Source organism: Malania oleifera, chromosome 13 (assembly GCF_029873635.1).
Source record: "Malania oleifera isolate guangnan ecotype guangnan chromosome 13, ASM2987363v1, whole genome shotgun sequence".
In the NCBI taxonomy this organism is placed as follows: domain Eukaryota; kingdom Viridiplantae; phylum Streptophyta; class Magnoliopsida; order Santalales; family Ximeniaceae; genus Malania; species Malania oleifera.
This window is the reverse complement of record NC_080429.1, coordinates 77,919,704-77,940,039: the sequence shown is the minus strand read 5'-3', so window position 1 is coordinate 77,940,039 and position 20,336 is coordinate 77,919,704. Positions and strand designations below refer to the sequence as shown.

The window sequence follows — 20,336 nt, the reverse complement described above, 5'->3', positions numbered from 1 at the left end:
GACCCATGAACAAGGGTAACAAAAGGTAAGCTTTTAGAATACTCGAGGGAGAAATAGTGGACGGCGACCATGCTTTAGGTTTACATATTTGATCAAGAGATGCAATGGGTGGAGGAGCTTGTGTGATGTATGATGCTAAAGGAGTTTGGAAAGTTTTCTTTTTGTTGAATAATTTGGTAAAAATGGAAGACCTAACATAAATGATACATCTCTCCCTTTATTTATAAAATATGTCAAGTATAATACCAATGGCCATAATACCTTTACTAACTCACACTTATTGACATAACCCTTAACACATAGTAATAATACTAAATGACTAAATAACCATTAACACTGCCCCTCAAGCTAGAGTATATGTATCATTACAAATGAATTTCACACGAGCATCTCCCAAGGCTTTAGTGAATAAATTAGCTGAAAACTAAGGTGTAGTCCCAAGAGAGGGGTGAATTGGGTTTTAAAACTTTCTTTTAAAAATTTTTATGAATTCTTTAACTTAACAAATTCTTAATTTCTTGTTGATTTAGCAATAACACAATAAATATTTAAAACAAAATTCAATCTAAAACCGCAACATAAGTACTTAAACAATTAAGTAACCAATCAACCTTTCAATCAACCACACTTATCCAAACCAAACATTCAATCAAGATAAATGTTGCAACTTAATGAAAATTCTCAGCTTTTTCAACTTGTGTGCAGCCCTGCTGTTAATGCAATCCTTTTCATAATGAGTTAGCTTTCTCAAAGTAATTTTTAACAAAACATTCACACTCTTCCCCAAATTCAGAATTCAAATAAAATCTTAGTTAATTTATCTTTGGGTGTTAACCAAGTAACGTACTCCCTTATGATTTCCGCAAAGTATGGTTTAACCAACGTACTCCCTCTCGGTTTTTGCAATCCCAAATCAAAATTAGACTTTAAGTTTACTTGGTTTCCAAATATACGTAGTATATATGATTTAGAAATTTAAATCATCCACGCAATTTATATGTGCTGAAAATAATGTGTAAGGGAAAGAGAGAGTGAGACCGGGATTTTTACGAGGTTTGGCATATACCCAGCCTACGTCCTCATCTTTGGCAAACGACCAAAGGATTCACTAAAATCAGTTCCTTTACCGGGTGGAACAACACCGATTACGCACTCCTTCAGTACGCTAGAGCCCTCCTCTCCAAACGATGTACCCTCGTTCAGTCACTCTTTCAATTTGGCTAGAGCCCGCCTCTCTAAGCAATATCCCCTTACTTAGCCAACAATCCTTGGAATCGTCAATCTACAAGATACAAATCAAATATATGTGTACAAAGAATGCTCACATAAAGAGCTGATTAGTACAAGTTAAATCTATATACTTCAATCCAATTCACAATATGGAAATATGAAGCTCAAGAAGATATCACTGTAAGCCTTCTTTTTAGGTTGAAAGAATTAAGAGTTGACTCAGAATTTTCTTGATAAATTCACAGCAAATCTCAGTAGTGAAACTTAGAAATTGATTGTACAAAAGAGCTTTGAGAGAATTGGGAGATTTGAGAGCAAGAAAGCTTGTTTGCTGTATTTTCTTGTTGTGTTTAATCCTTAGCTTTGGGGGATTATTTATAGATGATAATTCAACTCTATTTTGTGTTCCCCGAGTTGCTTGGAGTGTTTCCCAAGTTTATAGAAAGTTTGGAGCATAAGAAATATAAGTTTGAATTTAAAAACTTTTACAAAATATGTCCGTTAACAGTGTTCAGACGTCTGAACTTTTGGGTTCAGTCGTTTGAGGTGGTTCTGCCTCTTTAGAAAACCTTAAGTAAAATCTTCAGAAGACTGAACTTAATTTTCAGTCGATTGAAGATATTCTTCAGATGTCTGAAGTTACACTTCAGTCGTCTAAAGTGGCTCTGCTTGCTATTCAGTCATCTGAAGTTCCGCTGTGAACAGTGTTTAGTTTGTTGAAAGCTTTGACCCTGCTTCAGTAATTTGGTCATAACTTTTTTTGTACAACTCCAAATTAGGCGTTCTTGGTGTCAAAAGAAAGGTAAGAGAAAATCCTACAACTTTCATGTTGTACACATTTTAAAATAAGGTGTTTTTGATAGAGAAAAATGCACCGCAATTCGGATGTAGAAAAAATGACAGCATTTGGAAAAACCTCTTTTTGATGCTTTTCATTCCAAAAATAATTTTAACCTTTTTGAAATATCTTTTGACCTTATAAAAATATTTTCCAAGTATTTTAAAAGTTATCTAGATCCAAGAAGTTAACCTAAGAGCTTCATGTATCCATATTGAAATTATTTGAAGTAATTACATAAAACTTCCTTAAGATTGCTTCAACTCTTGAAGTCTTCGTGTATGTCCTTGCTTTGAGTCCATCTTTTCTTCAAGCTTTCAATGTACTTTAGGCTTTTAGCAAGTTCACTTTAATATGCATGCTCTCATAATCTTCAAGCTTTATTTAAATCATCTTTAAATCCATGCTTTGACTCTTTTAAGCTTCATTTGATCCTTGTGAGCACTTTGACCTTGCTTTCACATTTGTGATCCTTGTGATATCTGAAATATCATCACTCAACTAAAAATGTTAAGTTCCACTTGTTTGTTAGCACCAAAACAAGATTTTAAGCCTTGTAAGGCCAACAATCTCCCCCGTTTTGATGATGACAAACAAGGAGCAAAAATTTGAGTAAGCCGCCTTAAAAAGGCTCCCCTTTTCAATAAGCATAATCTTAACATTTTTTACAATCTCAAGGTCATTTTCAAAAATATTTTCACGTATCATGTTTTTATATCAAAATCACATTATTCCATATCAATATCAATCAATATCAAGTACTTATCCTCCTTTTGATATATATATATATATATATATATATATATATCATGCTCAATAAATTTTTAATTTCATGCTCAATTTTTGCTGCCCAAAACTTCACCCCCTTTTGACATCAATCAAAAAGAGTAAGATTTTAAGTACTAAGGCTATGAGCAACCATAAAAAGTATAGTACTTTAAACTTCGGCATACATAATAATTCATGATACCAACTATTTATTCCATGATTTCAATTTAATAATTAGGGAAGAAACATAATACAAGCAATAAGTCATAATACTCCCCTTGAATTTAATACATTCAGATTTGATACCAATTATGCTTTTAAGTTTATTATCCATGCTTCATATATTGATTCATATCCTGTATGTTCTCATGAACACAATCATCAAATACCAATATCATGTTATCATCAATATCATAACATGCTCATGAGTTCAATTAGGCTTATCATTCTTAAATATCAATTTATGATACCAATTGAGCCTTTTAAATTGATTAAAATTTTTAAAATGTGATACCAAAAATACTTTATAGATACCAAAACTAATATCACATCATGCATGGTTCATGGATATCAAAAATATCATTCATAGCTTCATGGATATCAATATAAAGAGCGGCACAAGACAAATTTATCCATTTGATTTATTATTAGCATGCATAGTCAAAAATTAATTTTATATCAAGATTCATGCTCATGCTCAATAATCTCATGCTCAAACTCCTTACTTCTTATATCAAGATTTGGCTTCATAATCATGCTCAAGCTTGCAATATAATGAGCCATACATTATTAATGAGTCAAGTCATGATCATACATGTAGTATATATAGCAAATTAGCACAACATGTATTTCATTTTCATTTGCTTTTTCATATTGCTCAAGTTGTCTTCAAGTATCTCTCATTCTTAAAATGTTTCTTATCAAAATATTCATGTAATATGCTTGATTTTTGCTTTCATATGAATTTTCTTTCCAAATTTTAAAACTCTCTATTTTAAGCTTGTATGAATCGTCCTATGATTTTGGCCAACAATGTTATTTGTGTTTTTATTCGTTCTAATAAATTCTTTGAGATTTTTAAGGCCTTTTATCTAGGTATTCATACTTTCTTGGGTCCGGTAGGTTTCATAAGTGATGTTTCTTTTATTCTCCATACTTGTTTAATTCTTACATCCTTTCTCTTTAATGGACATTCAAACTTTATATGACCGTTTTTCTTGCATAGGTAGCATATGGTGTTAGTGTAGGCATTAGAAGATGTGCTAGCATAATCTTTGGATGCTTTTGAAAAATATCCTATGTAAAGATTCTTTTTCTTTTTATTTTCAACCCCATTAAATCCAATGCCTTCTTTGTTTAAGGACATCCTTTGTGAGCCTATCATTTTGTCAAAGTTTTCCTTTCCTTTTGTGAAGTTGTAAATAATCTTTTCTTTATCTTCGATTTGATTTTTGAGATCATTTATCTCAATATCTTTCTTGTCATCAACCTTCTTTAGTGATTTCTCTAGTTCTTGAGATAATTTTCTGATTTTGTCCTCTAATTCAAAAATATATATATCTTTCTCATATTCCATAGAGGATTGGGATCGAAGGTCTTCTATCATCTTTTCATTCTTACTTTTTAATTTCTTGATTTTCAAGTCTTTTTCTTTTTCAGTAAGATTTTTAGCTTCTAATTCTTTTATTGCAACATCATACTTATTTTCTATTTTCATGAGTTTTGAGTCTTTATCATTTTCAGCAATCTTACTTGATTCTTGTTCTTTCATTATTCCATCAATCTTGTTTTTCAATGATGTGTTTTGTTTAGTTACTTTGATTAGCATCTTATGTACTTTGAATAAGTCATTTTGTAATTCATCATAAGATGACATACACTCATCATTGGATTCATTTGATGAATCACTACAAGAATTATTTAAGGATTCGGATGAGGAGCTTTCCTCATCGTCCCAAGCCATAAAACAAGTATAAGAAACCTTTTGGTCACTTGATTCATATTCCGAACTACTTGTGCTTTCATGGCCTTTTTATTTTTCTTTAGTAATGGACATTCCGGTTTTATATGTCCAACTTTGTTGCAATTATAACACGTAGGAGTTTTATTTTTAGATTTCTTTTTGCTGATTTCTTCTTCTTCTGATTCGGTGTCTTGGTTTCTTCTTTTGAATTTGTTTTTCCTTCTAAGGTTTTTTGCAAATTTAAGGCTAGTTCATCTTCATCCATTTCTTCTTCACTGCTAGAGTTTTCTTTTGAGGCTTTAAAGGCTATTAATTCTTGGGCTTTGGTTTTTTCATTCCTTTCATTCTTTGCCATTTCGTATGTGAGGAGAGAACCTATAAGTTCATCTAGGGAAGTGTTTTTAAGGTTTCTTCCTTCAGTTATTGCAGTGGCTTTTGGTTCCCATATAGGTGGCAGCCTTCTAAGAATTTTCCTTATCATCTCATAAGTAGTGTAGGTTTTTCCTAAGACATTTAGGGAATTTATTGTCTGAGTGAACTTAGTGTACATGTTAGTTATAGATTCATCTGGGTTCATCTTAAAAGCTTCATATTCGCTTGTAAGCATATTAATCCTATTATCCCTAGCATCTATAGTGCCTTCGTAAGTGACTTCTAGCTTGTCACATATTTCCTTAGCCGATTTGCAAGCCATTACTCTATTAAATTCATTAGCATCTAAAGCACAATATAAAACATTCATAGCACTAGAATTTTCTTGCAACATCTTATGATCTAAGTCTGTCATATCATTTTTCTCCTTGGGAACTTGTTTTCCATCCACTAGTTTAAGGGAAATTAGGTCACCATCAATGACAACCTCCCAAGCTTTTCAATTCATAGTTTGAAGATAGATTTGCATTCGTTTTTTCCAAAAGTGTAGTTATGTTCACAAAAGATAGGAGGCCTAGTTGAAAATTGTCCCTCTCCAAAGGGAGCTACACCTATGTGAGCCATTAAGATCTTTTTATAGCTACTAATTAAGATTTTCTATAACCCCGCTCTGATACCAATTGAAAACTAAGGTGTAGTCCCAAGAGGGGGGGTGAATTGGGTTTTAAAATTTTCTTTTAAAACTTTTTATGAATTCTTTAACTTAAACGAATTCTTGATTTCATGTTGATTTAGCAATCACACAATAAATATTTAAAACAAAATTCAATCCACAACCACAACACAAGTACTTAAACAATTAAGTAACCAATCAACCTTTCAATCAACCACACTTATCCAAACCAAACATTCAATCAAGATAAATGTTGCAACTTAATGAAAATTCTCAGCTTTTTCAACTTGTGTGCAGCCCTGCTGTTAATGCAATCCTTTTCATAATGAGTTAGCTTTCTCAAAGTAATTTTCAACAAAACATTCACACTCTTCCCAAAATTCAGAATTCAAATAAACTCTTAGTTAATTTATCTTTGGGTGTTAACCAAGTAAAGTACTCCCTTATGGTTTCCGCTAAGTATGGTTTAACCAACATACTCCCTTTCGGTTTCAGCAATCCCAAATCAAAATTAAATTTTAAGTTTACTTGATTTCCAAATATACGTAGTATATATGATTTAGAAATTTAAATCATCCACGCAATTTATATGTGCTGAAAATAAAGAGTTACGGAAAAGAGAGAGTGAGATCGAGATTTTTACGAGGTTCGGCTTATACTCAGCCTACGTCCTCGCTTTTGGCAAACCACCAAAGGATTCACTAAAATCAGTTCCTTTACCGGGCTAAACAACACCGATTACACACTCTTTTAGTAGGCTAGAGCCTGCCTCTCCAAACGATGTACCCTCGTTCGGTCACTCCTTCAATTAGGCTAAAGCCCGCCTCTCTAAGCAATGTACCCTTGCCTAGCCAACGATCCAAACAATCCTTGGAATCGTCAATCTATAAGATACAAATCAAATAAATGTGTACAAAGAATGCTCACACAAAGAGCTGATTAGTACAAGTTAAATTTATATACTTTAATCAAATTCACAATATGGAAATCTGAAGCTTAAGAAGATATCACCGTAAGCTTTCTTTTTAGGTTGAAAGAATTAAGAGTTGACTTAGAATTTTCTTGATAAATTCACAGCAAATCTCACTAGTGAAACTCAGAAATTGATTGCACAAGAGAGCTTTGAGAGAATTGGGAGATTTGAGAGCAAGAAAGCTTGTTTTTTGTATTTTCTTGGTGTGTTTAATCCTTAGCCTTGTGGGGTTATTTATAGATGATAAATCGACTCTATTTCGTGTTCCCCAAGTGGCTTGGAGTGTTTCCCAAGTTTATAGAAAGTTTGGAGCATAAGAAATATAAGTTTGAATTTAAAAATTTTTAAAAAATATGCCCATTAACAGTGTTCAGTCATCTGAACTATTGGGTTTAGTTATATGAGGTGGTTCTGCCTCTTTAGAAAACCTTTAGCAAAATCTTCAGAAGACTGAACTTGATCTTCAGTCGACTGAAATATTCTTCAGATGTTTGAAGTTACACTTCATTCGTCTGAAGTGGTTTTGCCTCTTTAGAAAACCTTCAGTAAAATCTTCAGAAGACTGAACTTAATCTTCAGTCGACTGAAGATATTCTTCAGATGTCTGAAGTTACACTTCAGTCGTCTGAAGTGGCCCTGTTTGTTGTTCAGTCATCTGAAGTTCCGCCGTGAACAGTGTTGAGTTTGCTAGCAGCTTTGACCCCGCTTCAGTAATTTGGTCATAACATTTTATGTACAACTCCAAATTAGGTGTTTTTGTTGTCAAAAGAAAGGTAAGAGAAAATCCTACAACTTTCATGTTGTACACATTTTAAAATAAGGAGTTTTCAATAGAGAAAAATCCACCTCAATGCGGATGTAGAAAAAATGACAGCATTTGGAAAAACCTCTTTTTGATGCTTTTCGTTCCAAAAATAATTTTAACCGTTTTGAAATATCTTTTGACCTTATAAAAATATTTTCCAAATATTTTTAAAGGTATCTAGGTCCAAGAAGTTAACCTAAGAGTTTCATGTATCCATATTGAAATTATTTGAAGTACTTACATAAAACTTCCTTAAGATTCCTTCAACTCTTGAAGTCTTCGTGTATGTCCTTGCTTTGAGTCCATCTTTTCTTCAAGCGTTCAATGTACTTTAGGCTTTTACAAGTTCACTTTAATATGCATGCTCTCATAATCTTCAAGCTTTATTTAAATCATCTTTAAATCTATGTTTTGACTCTTTTAAGTTTCATTTGATCCTTGTGAACACTTTGACCTTGTTTTCATATATGTGATGCTTGCGAGTTCTGAAATATCACCATTCAACCAAAAATGTTAAGTTCCACTTGTTTGTTAGCATCAAAACAAGATTTTAAGCCTTGTAAGGCCAACAATAGCAAGATGAAAATTAGACTTGACATGAGTGGTTGTAATGAGCTTTTGAACAAGTTTCTCTTGAAAAAAGTGGCAATCAACTTCAATGTGCTTTGTCCGCTTATGGATGATCAAAATGGGGGGAATATGAATAGTTTTTTGATTGTAGCATATGAACTTCATAGGCTGAGAATTTGGAAAACCAAGTTCTTCCATCATGTTCTTCAACCAAACAAGTTCTCATGTAGTGTGAGCCATAGTCCTATACTTTGACTCAACATTTGACTTGGCCACCACAATTTGTTTCTTCCTTTTTCAAAAACCAAATTACGACCAACAAAAGATACACGGTTGTGGATCTTCAGTCGGATGGCGATCTGATCCAATTTATATCTGTATAGCCCTAAATGAATGTGACCCCAATGTTACTATAAGAGACCTTTCCTTTGTGTATCTTTGAAATTTCTTAAAATGCAAACTACTGCACCCAAGTGACATATTCTCAGAGAATCGAGAAATTGATTGACAACACTTGTTGTGAAAGGTATATTTGGTTGAGTGAATGAGATCATCCAACTTTCCAACAAGTCTTCGGTACCGTATTGGGTTAGACAACAAATCACCCATATCTGACACTAACTTGCTATTGGGATCCATGGTTGTATCACTAGGTTTGTATCCTAATAGCCTAGTCTCATCTAAAAGATCAAGAACATACTTTCTTTGTGACAAGACCATCTCCTTATGAGATCTCAATAATTCTATACCCAAAAAGTAGTTCAATGGTCCCAAATCTTAGGTCTAAAATTTAGTTCGTAGGGAAGCTTTAGATCCTAGATGCCTCGATCATCTCCAGTAATCACAATATCATCCACATATACAATAAGTAAAATCCTGTTAGATGGAGTATGAGTGATCCACTATATATCATTAGAGACCAAACTCAAGTACAATAACATTGAATCAGCCAAACGTGCTCTCAGAGATTGTTTTAAACTATATAATGATTTCTTGAGCAGACACACTAAGCCTGACTCCCCCATAGCAACAAACCCTGGTGGTTGCTCTATATAGACTTCCTCGTGAAGATCACCATGTAGGAAAACATTCTTCACATCTAACGGATGTAGAGGTCAATGACAAGTAGTGGCTAAAAGGATGAACAAACTTACTGAAGCAAGTTTAGCGAGTGGAGAGAATGTATTTGAATCATGGTTTTAAATCACGGTAGCGGGTAGTGTAACGTAATGGTAACGAGTGTAATAAGAAGCGGGAGTAGCGGATGCTACATAACAGGAAGTGGGTGTAACGGCCGTGAATTTTTTTGAAGCATGCACAACCTTGTGCATATTAGCGTACTTGCATGTTTTAAGCTTTTAACCCTTCTTAGAAAGAGTTTTAGTGTATTTTGGATCCTTTAGTTCGAGTAACTAAGTTATTTGGTAAGGGCAACAAGTTTACATTTATTTTAAACCACCATTGATAGAAAAATTATGTGTGTGTGCGTATTTATACTTCTCATTGTTCTTATCCGTGATAAATTTTTATGTGCGCTAAATTAATTAATGAAACAAAAGACATTATACACTCCATTAATCTATTAGACACATAAGACATACGAATAATACAAACATAAAATAGTTAGAAAATAAAGAAGGTTGAAGTTGAAAATATAGAACATAAATATCACATTACTAATATTATCAAGATAAAATATTTTCCTAACAAGTTAGTATTTTCAAATTGTTAATTAATGTATCTCTTGTGAGTATTTAAAGAAATAGTAAATTTTGTATCATTGTCATCGTTATTATAATCTTTTCCCCCTCTCGCCGCATAGTATATTGAGAAGGATTTATGAAATAGAGGGAAAAAGTGAGAAGGAAAAAGTAAAATAAATTTTTTGTGTAATGAACCTGTAGCAGTTACGTAACGGCCATAGCGGCCTTTATGTAACGGTCCCGGTCTGTTAAGGCCTCTATAGCTGTGATTTTTCTTCCCACCGATTTCGCGGTATGTAACAGTATCAGTAACCCAAAAAATTGTTAAGTAATGTCGTTATGTAACGGTCGCGGCCGTTATTTAAAACCATGATTTGAATAATACGAACCATACACTTGAGTATATCCCTTAGCAACAAAGCGGTCCTTCAATTGAGCCACGAAATCATCTAGATTGACCTCCATAGTTTATAGCCAACAACAACCAATCATAGCCTTATCAAGAGCTAGAGGTACCAACTCCCAACTAATCACTATCTTAAAATGCTTTCATCTCTTCGACCATTGCATTCCTACAACCAAAATGGGACAAGGCTTTTGCAAAAGACAGTACTAACAAAATATTAATATGAGGGTGTCAAAGAAATCATAACAAACAAAATTATAGATTGGATCTTGGGTACAACTACGCTTACCTTTTCGAACAAAATTAAGAGAGGATCAACATCTTGGGAAATAGGATCGTCTAATGAGGGAACTAAAGGCATAGAAGTGGAAGCTTGATGAGGCTCTCCTCCCATTAGTTGTCGTATGTATATTTGCAAATTGGGATGATCCAAGTATGATGAGGACTCAAACTGGATGAAGATATAGGAGGATTGGGCACAAATATTAGGTGAGGATCTGTAAGGCAAGGCAAAGGAAAGGACTCATAAGGTAAACAAAACTCAAGGAAAGTTTGGTGTAGACTCAAAAAGGTGACATTAGAAAAGATAAAGAATCGATGTAAACTAGGCCTATAAGATCGATATCTTTTTTGAGTATAGGAATACCCTAGAAACATACATTTGATAGCATGGGGATCCAACTTATTCATTCCTGGAGTTAATTGATGGACAAAAGATACACAACACAACTGAATATACGAGGGGGAAGGGAGAACAAAGGAGCCTTAGGGAAGATAACTAAATATGGGATTTTACTACCAAGGACAAAGGATGCCATTTTACTACCAAGCAATGAGCATGACATCACTCTAAAAAATTTTGGGGACATTCATTTGATACAATAGGGTACAAGTGACTTTGAGAATGTCTTTTTTTCATTCTGCAACCCCATTTTGTTGTGGAGTGTGGGCACGAGATTAATGAATCATACATTAATTAGTCATATAGGTACTAAATTGGGTAATGAAGGACTCCTTAGCATTATCACTATGAAGTGTGTTGACTTAGTTGACTGGAAAATCGAACTACATGTTTATTTGAGAATAGAAGGCACTGAAGATATTGATCAACTCAGAATGATCTTTCCTTAAATACTACCAAGTCATCCTGGAGTAGTCATTGACGAATGGAACAAAGCACTGAACAAGCATGAGAGGACTATTTGCCCATTTGTTGACCTGGGAAGCAAAGGGAACAAGATGCCATTTTCCCAACTGACAAGCTTAGTAGTTAAAAGCACGCCTGAGACGTGCCTAGGCGCGAGGCATAGAGAGGCAAGGAGGCTAGCGCCTCATACCATGCGAGGCAAGGCAACCTGCAAGAGGCTCGCCTTGAAAAATTTGAGTCTGTTAAATGAAAGAAATAGTTAGAGCCAGAGTTGTAGCCCTCATTCGACTCGAACAAACAGGAGCCCTAGCCCTCTTCGGCCCTTTGAAGCCTCACGACCCTTCGCGACTTCGTCTTGCACATTCGAATCAGCAGGAGCCTTCATGAGCCTTTGAACCAGCAACTTGAGTTCACCTGTGAGCCTTTGAACTAGTCAGAAGCCTTCGCGAGCTCGTCTTTGAGCCTTTGAACCAGTAGTGTGAGTTCGTCTTCGACATTTCGAACCAGCTTGAGTCGCACTACGCTTTGCGACCTCATCTTCCACATTTCAAACCAGCAGGAGCCTTTGCGAGTTCGTCTGCGAGTCTTCGAACCAGTCGTGAGTTCGTCACGCCGCCTTTGACGTTTCGAACCAGCAGTGAGCTCGTCTTCTTCTTTTTTTTCTTCTTCTTTCTACTGCCTGCATACTGCTGCCTGTTTGCATTTTTCTTATGTCACGTGAGGGTGATGGTGGATTTCGGACACGTAACCCCCCAAATCAATGGATCACAATGGATTTCAAGCTTTTACCGTCTTCTTAGGATTGGATTTCGGATACAGCTTGCTTCAAAGAATGACCCCCCCCCCCCCCCCCCCCAAAAAAAAAAGGATTTTCAAAAGGTTAATGTTTAAATAATTCTTATATGATCAAATTTTTTGTACCACTCATTAAAATAATATATATTCACTCTACCCGTAGTATTTTCAAGAAAGTTTTGATATATAAAATGTGACAATTTAAACTTAATTTTGATATTAAATTTTATGAGTATTATTTTAAATCATTAGAATCACTTTAATGCAAATTCAAGTCGTGATTATTGTATAGTCAAATCTTCAATTATAATTATTGCTGCTAAAATTTATCTAAGAGAATTTGGATAAATTATAATATTGATCGCATGCGAAAATTAAAAGAGAAATGGCGTTAGGGATGCAAGTTGTACTTCGGAGAATCACTTCAATGCTTAAATCTGGGAAATCTTTTAAACCATTGTCTCTCCCATGCAAACTATATTTTATTGTACTCGTTTCTTTTATACTTTGAAATCTTTATTGTACTCTTTCTTTTGATGTTGAACTATGTTGAATTGTCCTAACAATTTTATTAAATTTTCAATTTTGTTATTGAATGTTTTGATATTTTAAATTCTAATATTACTAGATATTCATATGTTCATATATCATTTACCCCAAATAGTTATTTTACACTATTTTAATAATTGTGCGCCTCACCTTCGTGAGGCGCACGCCTTCGCCTCGCGCCTCGGCTTCAAATACCCTTTGCGCCTTGGCTCGCGTCATGCCTCTGACTACTATGCTGACAAGACTCATACACAAGACTAGACATATAACTTAAGGTAGGAACTAGCTATTTCAATTTGTCCAAGGGCTGATTATCAAGGCGAAAATGGATTGGAAGTGGTGTAGTAGCGGCTGTGCAGGCAATGGGAGAAGAGAGCAACTTGAAGTAGTGAAGTCCCCAAGCCTCACATCCTATGCCAATTGTCTTCCTCGTCGTTAGATCTTGAATAACAATAGAATCAGGGAAGAAGGTTGCAAAACAATTGAGTGCCTTTATAAGATTACTATCTAACATGAGATTGGAAGAGGAGTTTGGAATGTTCAAAACAGAAGAAAAAGAGATGGAGTAGGATTTATTGTTCCTATCCCCTTAATTGTAGTTTTGGATCCATCAACAATGGTAACTTGAGGTAGATTTTTAGGATACTGGAGGGTAGAAAAGAAGTTGGTTATACCTATCATATGGTCAGTAGTAGCAGAGTCGATAATCCAAGGACTAGTAGGAGAAATACCAAATGACATACAAATTGTACGATTACCCTTCTGAGCAAAAGATACAATGTGATGAGATGCTTGTTGGGATGCTTCATATTGTAGGAACCTTGAATACTCTTCCTTTGAGATAGTTATAGTATGTTGTTCACTTGAACAAATGCCTAACAAGGGAAACAATTTTTTGGGATTTGAGGATGCCATCTCAAGACGCACAACCTTAATACAAATGAAAATAAGAAATACACATCAAACAAAATGCTCTTGGGATTCCAAAAGTGAACTTTTGAACTAACCGAAACAACCACAAATGAACTTCCGGAGCAACCGAAACAAACACAAATAAGTCAACCACTAATTCAATCATGAACGAGACACCAACAACTGGACATAGCGCTGCCACTGCCCTACATTAAAATCAATGTATACATGCTGTCACTGCTCCAAGAGACTAACCAATGAACTCTACTAATACTAAACAACACCAGAATGCCATGAGTGCATGGTTGAAAAAGGTTTGATTTTTGAACAAAAAAATTCCCAATTGCTTGATATTATGGTCTATCTAAGAAATTAGGGCATTCTAGAGGACAAAAGCCGAAATAGGTTGCCAGAAACTCTCGCACTCTGGTGTGTGGGTCAGGACTGCTGCCAGCAGTCAGCGGCATGTGGGGGCACATGGGGATGTTTTCAGGGATGGGATTTTGCAGGGTTATAGTTCAGAGGGTTCTGTCTTTGGTTATATGATTTGTTTTGTGAAATATTGAGGTGTTATAGTGATTTTGAGAACAGAAGCGACAAGAGGTGTTTTCCAGTGACGGATGTGTTTGGTTTGGTTGTAGAGTTTAGGTTGGATTGTGCTCTGATACCATGTCGAATAATTGGGTGAAATGGAAGACCTAACATCAATGATATATTGCTCCATCTATTTATAATATATGTCCAGTACAATACCAATGACCATAATACCCTTAGTAACTCGCACACACTAACATTACTCTCAACACATACTGATAAAACTAAATGACCAAATAACACTTTTGAAACAGATACAACTATTGTCCACTTGCTGGGAAAATTGAATTCATGGTGACTCTTATCAGCAATGCATGAGGGTCTACCATGAAAATCTCAACACTACTCAATCTTATAACCTCGTTGCCCACAACGGGTACACTTGTGCAGGGGGCCTGTACCATGACCACTCAAACCACATTTGGAACTCCTATGACTAACTGGTTGAAAATCAGAATCACCTTGTTTAACAAAAGCAACCTTTTTGGAGCTAGAGGCTTAAACATTACCATGGGCTAAGGAATGGATACTGGAGGAAGCATGAAGGATGTGACAATGAACTTCAGCAAAGGATGCAAGTCTGCTCCATCTGCCTTTGCATCTCGTGGACATTGGCTGTTATGGGCTGCATGGTGTTGAATTCCTCAAAGATGCACATTTTCTCTGAAAAGAACCCTTTGACACTCCTATCTCCCTGTTGTATCTAGAAATAGTCCAAGGAGAGATCATTTTTTCGAGTAATGTTACTTAAGAGTTCAACATTATTCTGAATTTCCTTCTATATGTCCAGATGCAAGCTCATCCAAGCATTTAGATTCCATAAGGTTCTACAATCACTGTGAGGGTGTGTGGATGGTCATTTGGCAATTAAACTTGAGGGGGCTACAAATTGGCAATGTTTATGTGCATGTGTGAGATTGGTTTTTGCAAAATCTAAAGAGATTCTTATGGGTCTGAATTGGCATTAGAATTTTTTTGGCCACTACTATGTTGTCCAGCAATGCTGGAGGCGTTTCAGGCCTTTGGTGGAGCGGACAAACTCTACTACAGTGGCGGTCATGCATTGGATTATGAGATTTTGGTTTGGTTTGGTTGGTTTGGCAGTGGCTGCAGCACTTGGAGTTTAAGTCTCAGGATCATGCTCTGATATCATGTTATAAAGTGTTGTGTAAATTGGATGACCTAATCACAACCATAGGTCTCGTCCCCAGTTTTCCTTATATGTCAAGTACATGACAAATCACAATGACCATAATTACCCTCCTACCTCTTAGTTAATATAGACAATAATACTAAATAAATAATAACCAATAATAATTATTATCATCATCATCGTCGTCGTCGTCATCATCTTCATCATCATCATCATCATCATCACCATCATCATCATCATCATCATTATTATTATTATTATTATTATGGATGGGCATGGTAAGCCAAGCCAGTATGTTTAGATCTTGCTGAAAAGAAAGATTAATGCAGTTGGTGCGAATTTTTTTTTTTTTTTTCCAGTTTTTTTATTTGTTATGCTGATCGTTGTGGTCATGAAATCCTCAACTGCTTAAAACGTAAGGACACAAAATTGGTACAAAACATATAATTGTTTGGTTAAGGCAATGTTGATTATACCTGGACAATGTTTGAAAAAAAAGTTACTTTGGGGTGGATGGGGAGGTCATTGGCATAGGCTTGACGACACTTGATGCTGGACTGCATTTTTAACTAGAAAACTGTCTTGAGCTCAATTGTGGAGCCTCAAGGTGAGTACTAATATAGGGTTTGCAGGGTTGGTTAGGGTATCCATGGTGTTGATTGGTTAAGGCTTTCATCAAGGTTGGATGATGACTGTTTGGGAATTTGGGTTTTGATTTCAGATGTATGGGGTTTCAAGGGTTCATCAGCAGGGGTTGGGTTTGATTGTGGTCAGCTGGCATTTTAATTTGGAGAAGTTGAGGAGGGGTTATAGATTGGGAGCGAAAGTGGATGTTGTCAAGTAATGTTTGCTAGTTTTGCAGGCAATGTTTTCTAAGGCTAAATCAGGGTTTGCCTCGAGACAAGGGATGCCCAAAATGCTCTTAAGACGTAGTCTAAAAGTCCAAATTCCTAAAAGGCAAGCACATTGAGTACAATGGAAACTGGCATGTCATCCAAGACCTCAACCTCCCACTGATGCTGGTCCTCTACCACGACCACTTGATGCACCACTTTCTTTTCTGCCTGAGGCATACATGAGTAATGGCAGCTATATCCAGAAAGCCCTTAGTTGTGGCATTTAAGATTGCTTTCTGGAGCACGAAACACTTTGCCAAGAATATAGGGTCTTATTGGCCAACATTAGTGACTTGACAATGCTGACATTACTGTAATTGCAGACTGAACAAGAATTATGCAACTAGAAATTATCCTGTTGCAGCTTAAGATCTTCAATATGACTAGTGAGGGGATGATTAACGCTTAGCAATCATCCAGTATACTATCATCCATTTTGATCTTGAGCATACTTTCATACAGCCAATATACTGTTGAATTTTCACTCTCCTAATTATGTGATTCATGAACAGCATTCAATGCATGCTTTGCAGTAACTTAAATTTGGAGGTCTCTCTTGTGGCTCCTTGCTACTCAAAACCAAGTCATGATCATGTATTTATCCCTAAACCAAGCCTTTTACCCTTCAAAAGTTGGAGAAGTGATTTCCCTCTAGCCCCAATAAACACCTTCACGGCCTAGGTCCAAATGAGATAATTCCGCCATTAAACTCTGGTGGTTATTTGCAGGCCTTTTAAATCACAGCAGTTTCAGGTCACTAAACAGAAGCTGCTATCTGCACGGGGTTCACTAAGACACAGCACATCTGAGCTTGAGACACTTTTCACACTTATGGTTATCACGAAAACCCTCAGGACCAACAGCGAACCATAAGGTTGCTGCACATAAATGAATAAGAGGAAGTCTGCCTTCTATCTACTTATATTCTTAACCAGTAGCGAAGGAAAATGAAATTTAAAATAGAAGGATGGAAGGAAAAAAAGGCAGAAACCATGTTATAAAAAAAGAGAGACCTGTGAACAGAATTGACATGCAGTATCTGTGAACAGTAGTGATTAACAGTGATTGTGAACAGTGAACTGTTCTGATATCATGATACTTGGTTGAGAGAGAGAGAGAGAGAGAGAGAGAGCTAGGTCAATGCAAGGAGAGAAACCATATTGGTTCACTCTTTTGGGATAGCCAAGCCAACAGTGGTAATATTAAAAGACTTCAAGCATTTTCAGTGACACTTATGCTAGTCACAATAACACTGTTATTAGTGATGTACAACCTACCCCCTGCTATTTTTAGTTTATAGTTGACCCTTTCACTGACAAAACACTTGCACTTAAACCTCCTAACAAATTCTGCATGGGGGTTGTGCTTTTGGTTTAATTGTAGGGAATCACATCCATTATGGCCTTGTTTGTTTTTTTTATACAGTACAAATGTACAATTTTTGGCTCAAGCTTAAATATCTTTGATACCTTTATGTGCTTGGTGTCCACATTTCCAGAACCTTGAGCTCAGGTCAGAATTCTAACTCTTCCAAAGTGGTATCTCACTGATGGCTTGGGCCCCCAAATCTAGAATCTATAAAGAATACAGAAATAGAATAAGAGTCCACTTCAAATTTTGTTTACGGCGCTTTTGGATTAATTGGTTTTATGTTCCGTCAATTCGAACTTGCTCGATTTGTTCAAGCTGTTTGGGACCTGGAATGGTTTTTCTTTTACTTGGTGCTCTAGGGGATGGAGGTAGTTTTTGTGGTGGTTTCAGACTTGAATTAACATTTTCAACTCATTGCCCATGAGTGCATGTTGTTCAAGATGACTTTGTTTACAGTTGGAATTTGCTACAGAGATGCAGTTGGATTGTTTGAGTTTATTTGTTTGCTTAATGCATCATGGTTCTTACTTGTAGCCCTTAACTTGTGCATAGGGGAGAAATTGCAATTTTTTTATTTATTTAATATGTTCTTCCCCCATCACATTCCTTTTCTATTTGCATTTTGTCTTGGTTTGAAAGGACTGTCATGAGCTTCATTAGCCATCTTTTTTGTTGCATGGGATGTCATTATCCTCTCACATTTGTCACCAACATTGAGTTTGTCAGACTTTACTTTCCACTGTATGAGTGGTCAGCCATTATTTGACGTTGTATTAACTATTGATGACTAAGATTCCGAACTTTTGTTTGTTTCCCTCTATAGCTAAAGAGCAAAAGTGTGTCATTCAAAATATAGATCTTTCCTTTTAAGTAGCCATGAAACATTCAAATTCTCCTTTTCAGGCGCCCTACACTTTATGGAGTAGCCAGAGATCAAACATCACAAATGGGCCATGCAGAAACTCGTACTGAACTCAAGAATAGCATTGTGGCTCTTTTCAAGCAAGCTAAGCCTCCAGAGATGCCTGCAGACATCTCAAACAATTCACGTGACGGTTTGGCTGTTCCAGCTGCTTCAAAAGAAGCAGATACTGTTTCAAATAGTCATGAACGAAGAGTTGTTAAGATCAGGGTCAAGCACTCTGTTGCATCCAGTAGAGCAGAGGAGACCGATCATCCGGCAGTTGAAAAATCTCAATGTGGGGCAAATGAAATGGATCGTGGGGCCAGCAGTTCCATTTCTGTGGATGCGCCACAAAGGAATTTCACTGAGGTTGTGAGCATAAGCAATCAAATTCTTGAGGAAGTCAACTCTTGTCATGATCCTGGGTCTCGGATGACTGCCAGCATTGGCAGTGTCAAACATGCGAGTGATGGTGATGAATTTGGAAGAGATCTCCAATGCACAGCTGATTCAAGCAGAGTTGCTTCACTGCCCCACCCGGATGATCCCTCATCACCCAGCTTTGTCAGAGATAGTAATGTAGATGTAGATGCTGGTGCACAAAAATATGCAAGTCTTCAAACTCTTTCAACTGCGACAGGTCACGATCTTGATGGCAGCTCACTGGCAATAATGGACCCTGAGCTACATAGGAAAGAAGAGAAGAAGAAAAAAGACAAGGAGAAGAAACGGAAGCGGGAAGACCGCAAAGGGCACCGGGATGATCCAGAGTACTTGGAGCGGAAGCGCTTGAAAAAGGAGAAGAAACAGAAAGAAAAGGAGATGGCGAAGCTTCTCAGCAATGAGCCAAAGACAGCAGTTGAGTTGCCCAGTAAGAAAGAGGAAGCTGGAACTAAGCCTGCTGCCCTGCAATTGAAAGGGACTGAACCCGGTAGATCGAAAATATTGCTTACAAGGGTGGACTCAGTAGCTGAATCATCGGAAGGTAGTTCTGTTCACAGATTTAGGATTAAAATTAAGAATCGGACGCTGAACAATTCATAGTGTATACACATGGAATTACACATTCCATAGCATATTTTTGCTTACAATTTGTTCAGCCTCACGTGATATGCAATAGTTGAGCCTTAATGTAAGAAATCTTAAACGGACGCTTGCTCTTAACTGAATTTGTAGTTTCTAGTTCTTTAGTCCTATATTTGCATGTTGGTATTCTTGGTGAGAGCTATTTGATCCATTGGTTCTGTATCTTTAGACATATTCTACTGCTTTAAAATAATTTTGCAACATTTAGATAATCCAGGGCTCAATCGAACAATCTATTTATTAAAAAAAGAAAAAAAGAAATAGAAGTTTGTGACTAACAAGCCTGATTTACCACTCCCCCGCGGGTTACTATTGAGAGGTTTTGTTGTACCTGTGCATTTGATTTTTATTAAGTGGAATACTTTCTACCGAAAAAATATAAAAGAGCCCTTACGACGCGTTTAATTAATTGTTGTTCTGGTAGAATTGAAGATCCTTTTTGGAGGAAAAAAAAATTAGTTTAAAAAATAAATAAATAAATAAATAAATAAAAATAGAAATTTATGCAAGTATAACCAAAATTAGGAAATTTGAAAAGTTAATGACGTGTAAAATCTATTCTTTATTAATTATCTTATTCTCTTTCTCAACTTTATATTCTAGCAGAGAATTTTATAATTTTATTTTC

At 35.9% G+C, this 20,336-nt stretch overlaps 1 protein-coding gene across 2 annotated transcripts in view; it reads left to right on the top strand.

The window, feature by feature from the left end:
* Positions 1–19,870, top strand: part of LOC131146649 (transcription initiation factor TFIID subunit 2) — a 122,169-nt gene extending 102,299 nt beyond the window's left edge. For both annotated transcript variants that reach the window (XM_058096382.1, XM_058096383.1), the window contains one exon: positions 18,622–19,870. In XM_058096382.1, the coding sequence (XP_057952365.1) occupies positions 18,622–19,666 (1,045 nt within the window). In that variant the 3' untranslated portion in view covers positions 19,667–19,870. The remainder of the gene's footprint in view (positions 1–18,621) is intronic.
* The last annotated feature ends 466 nt before the right edge of the window (positions 19,871–20,336 follow it).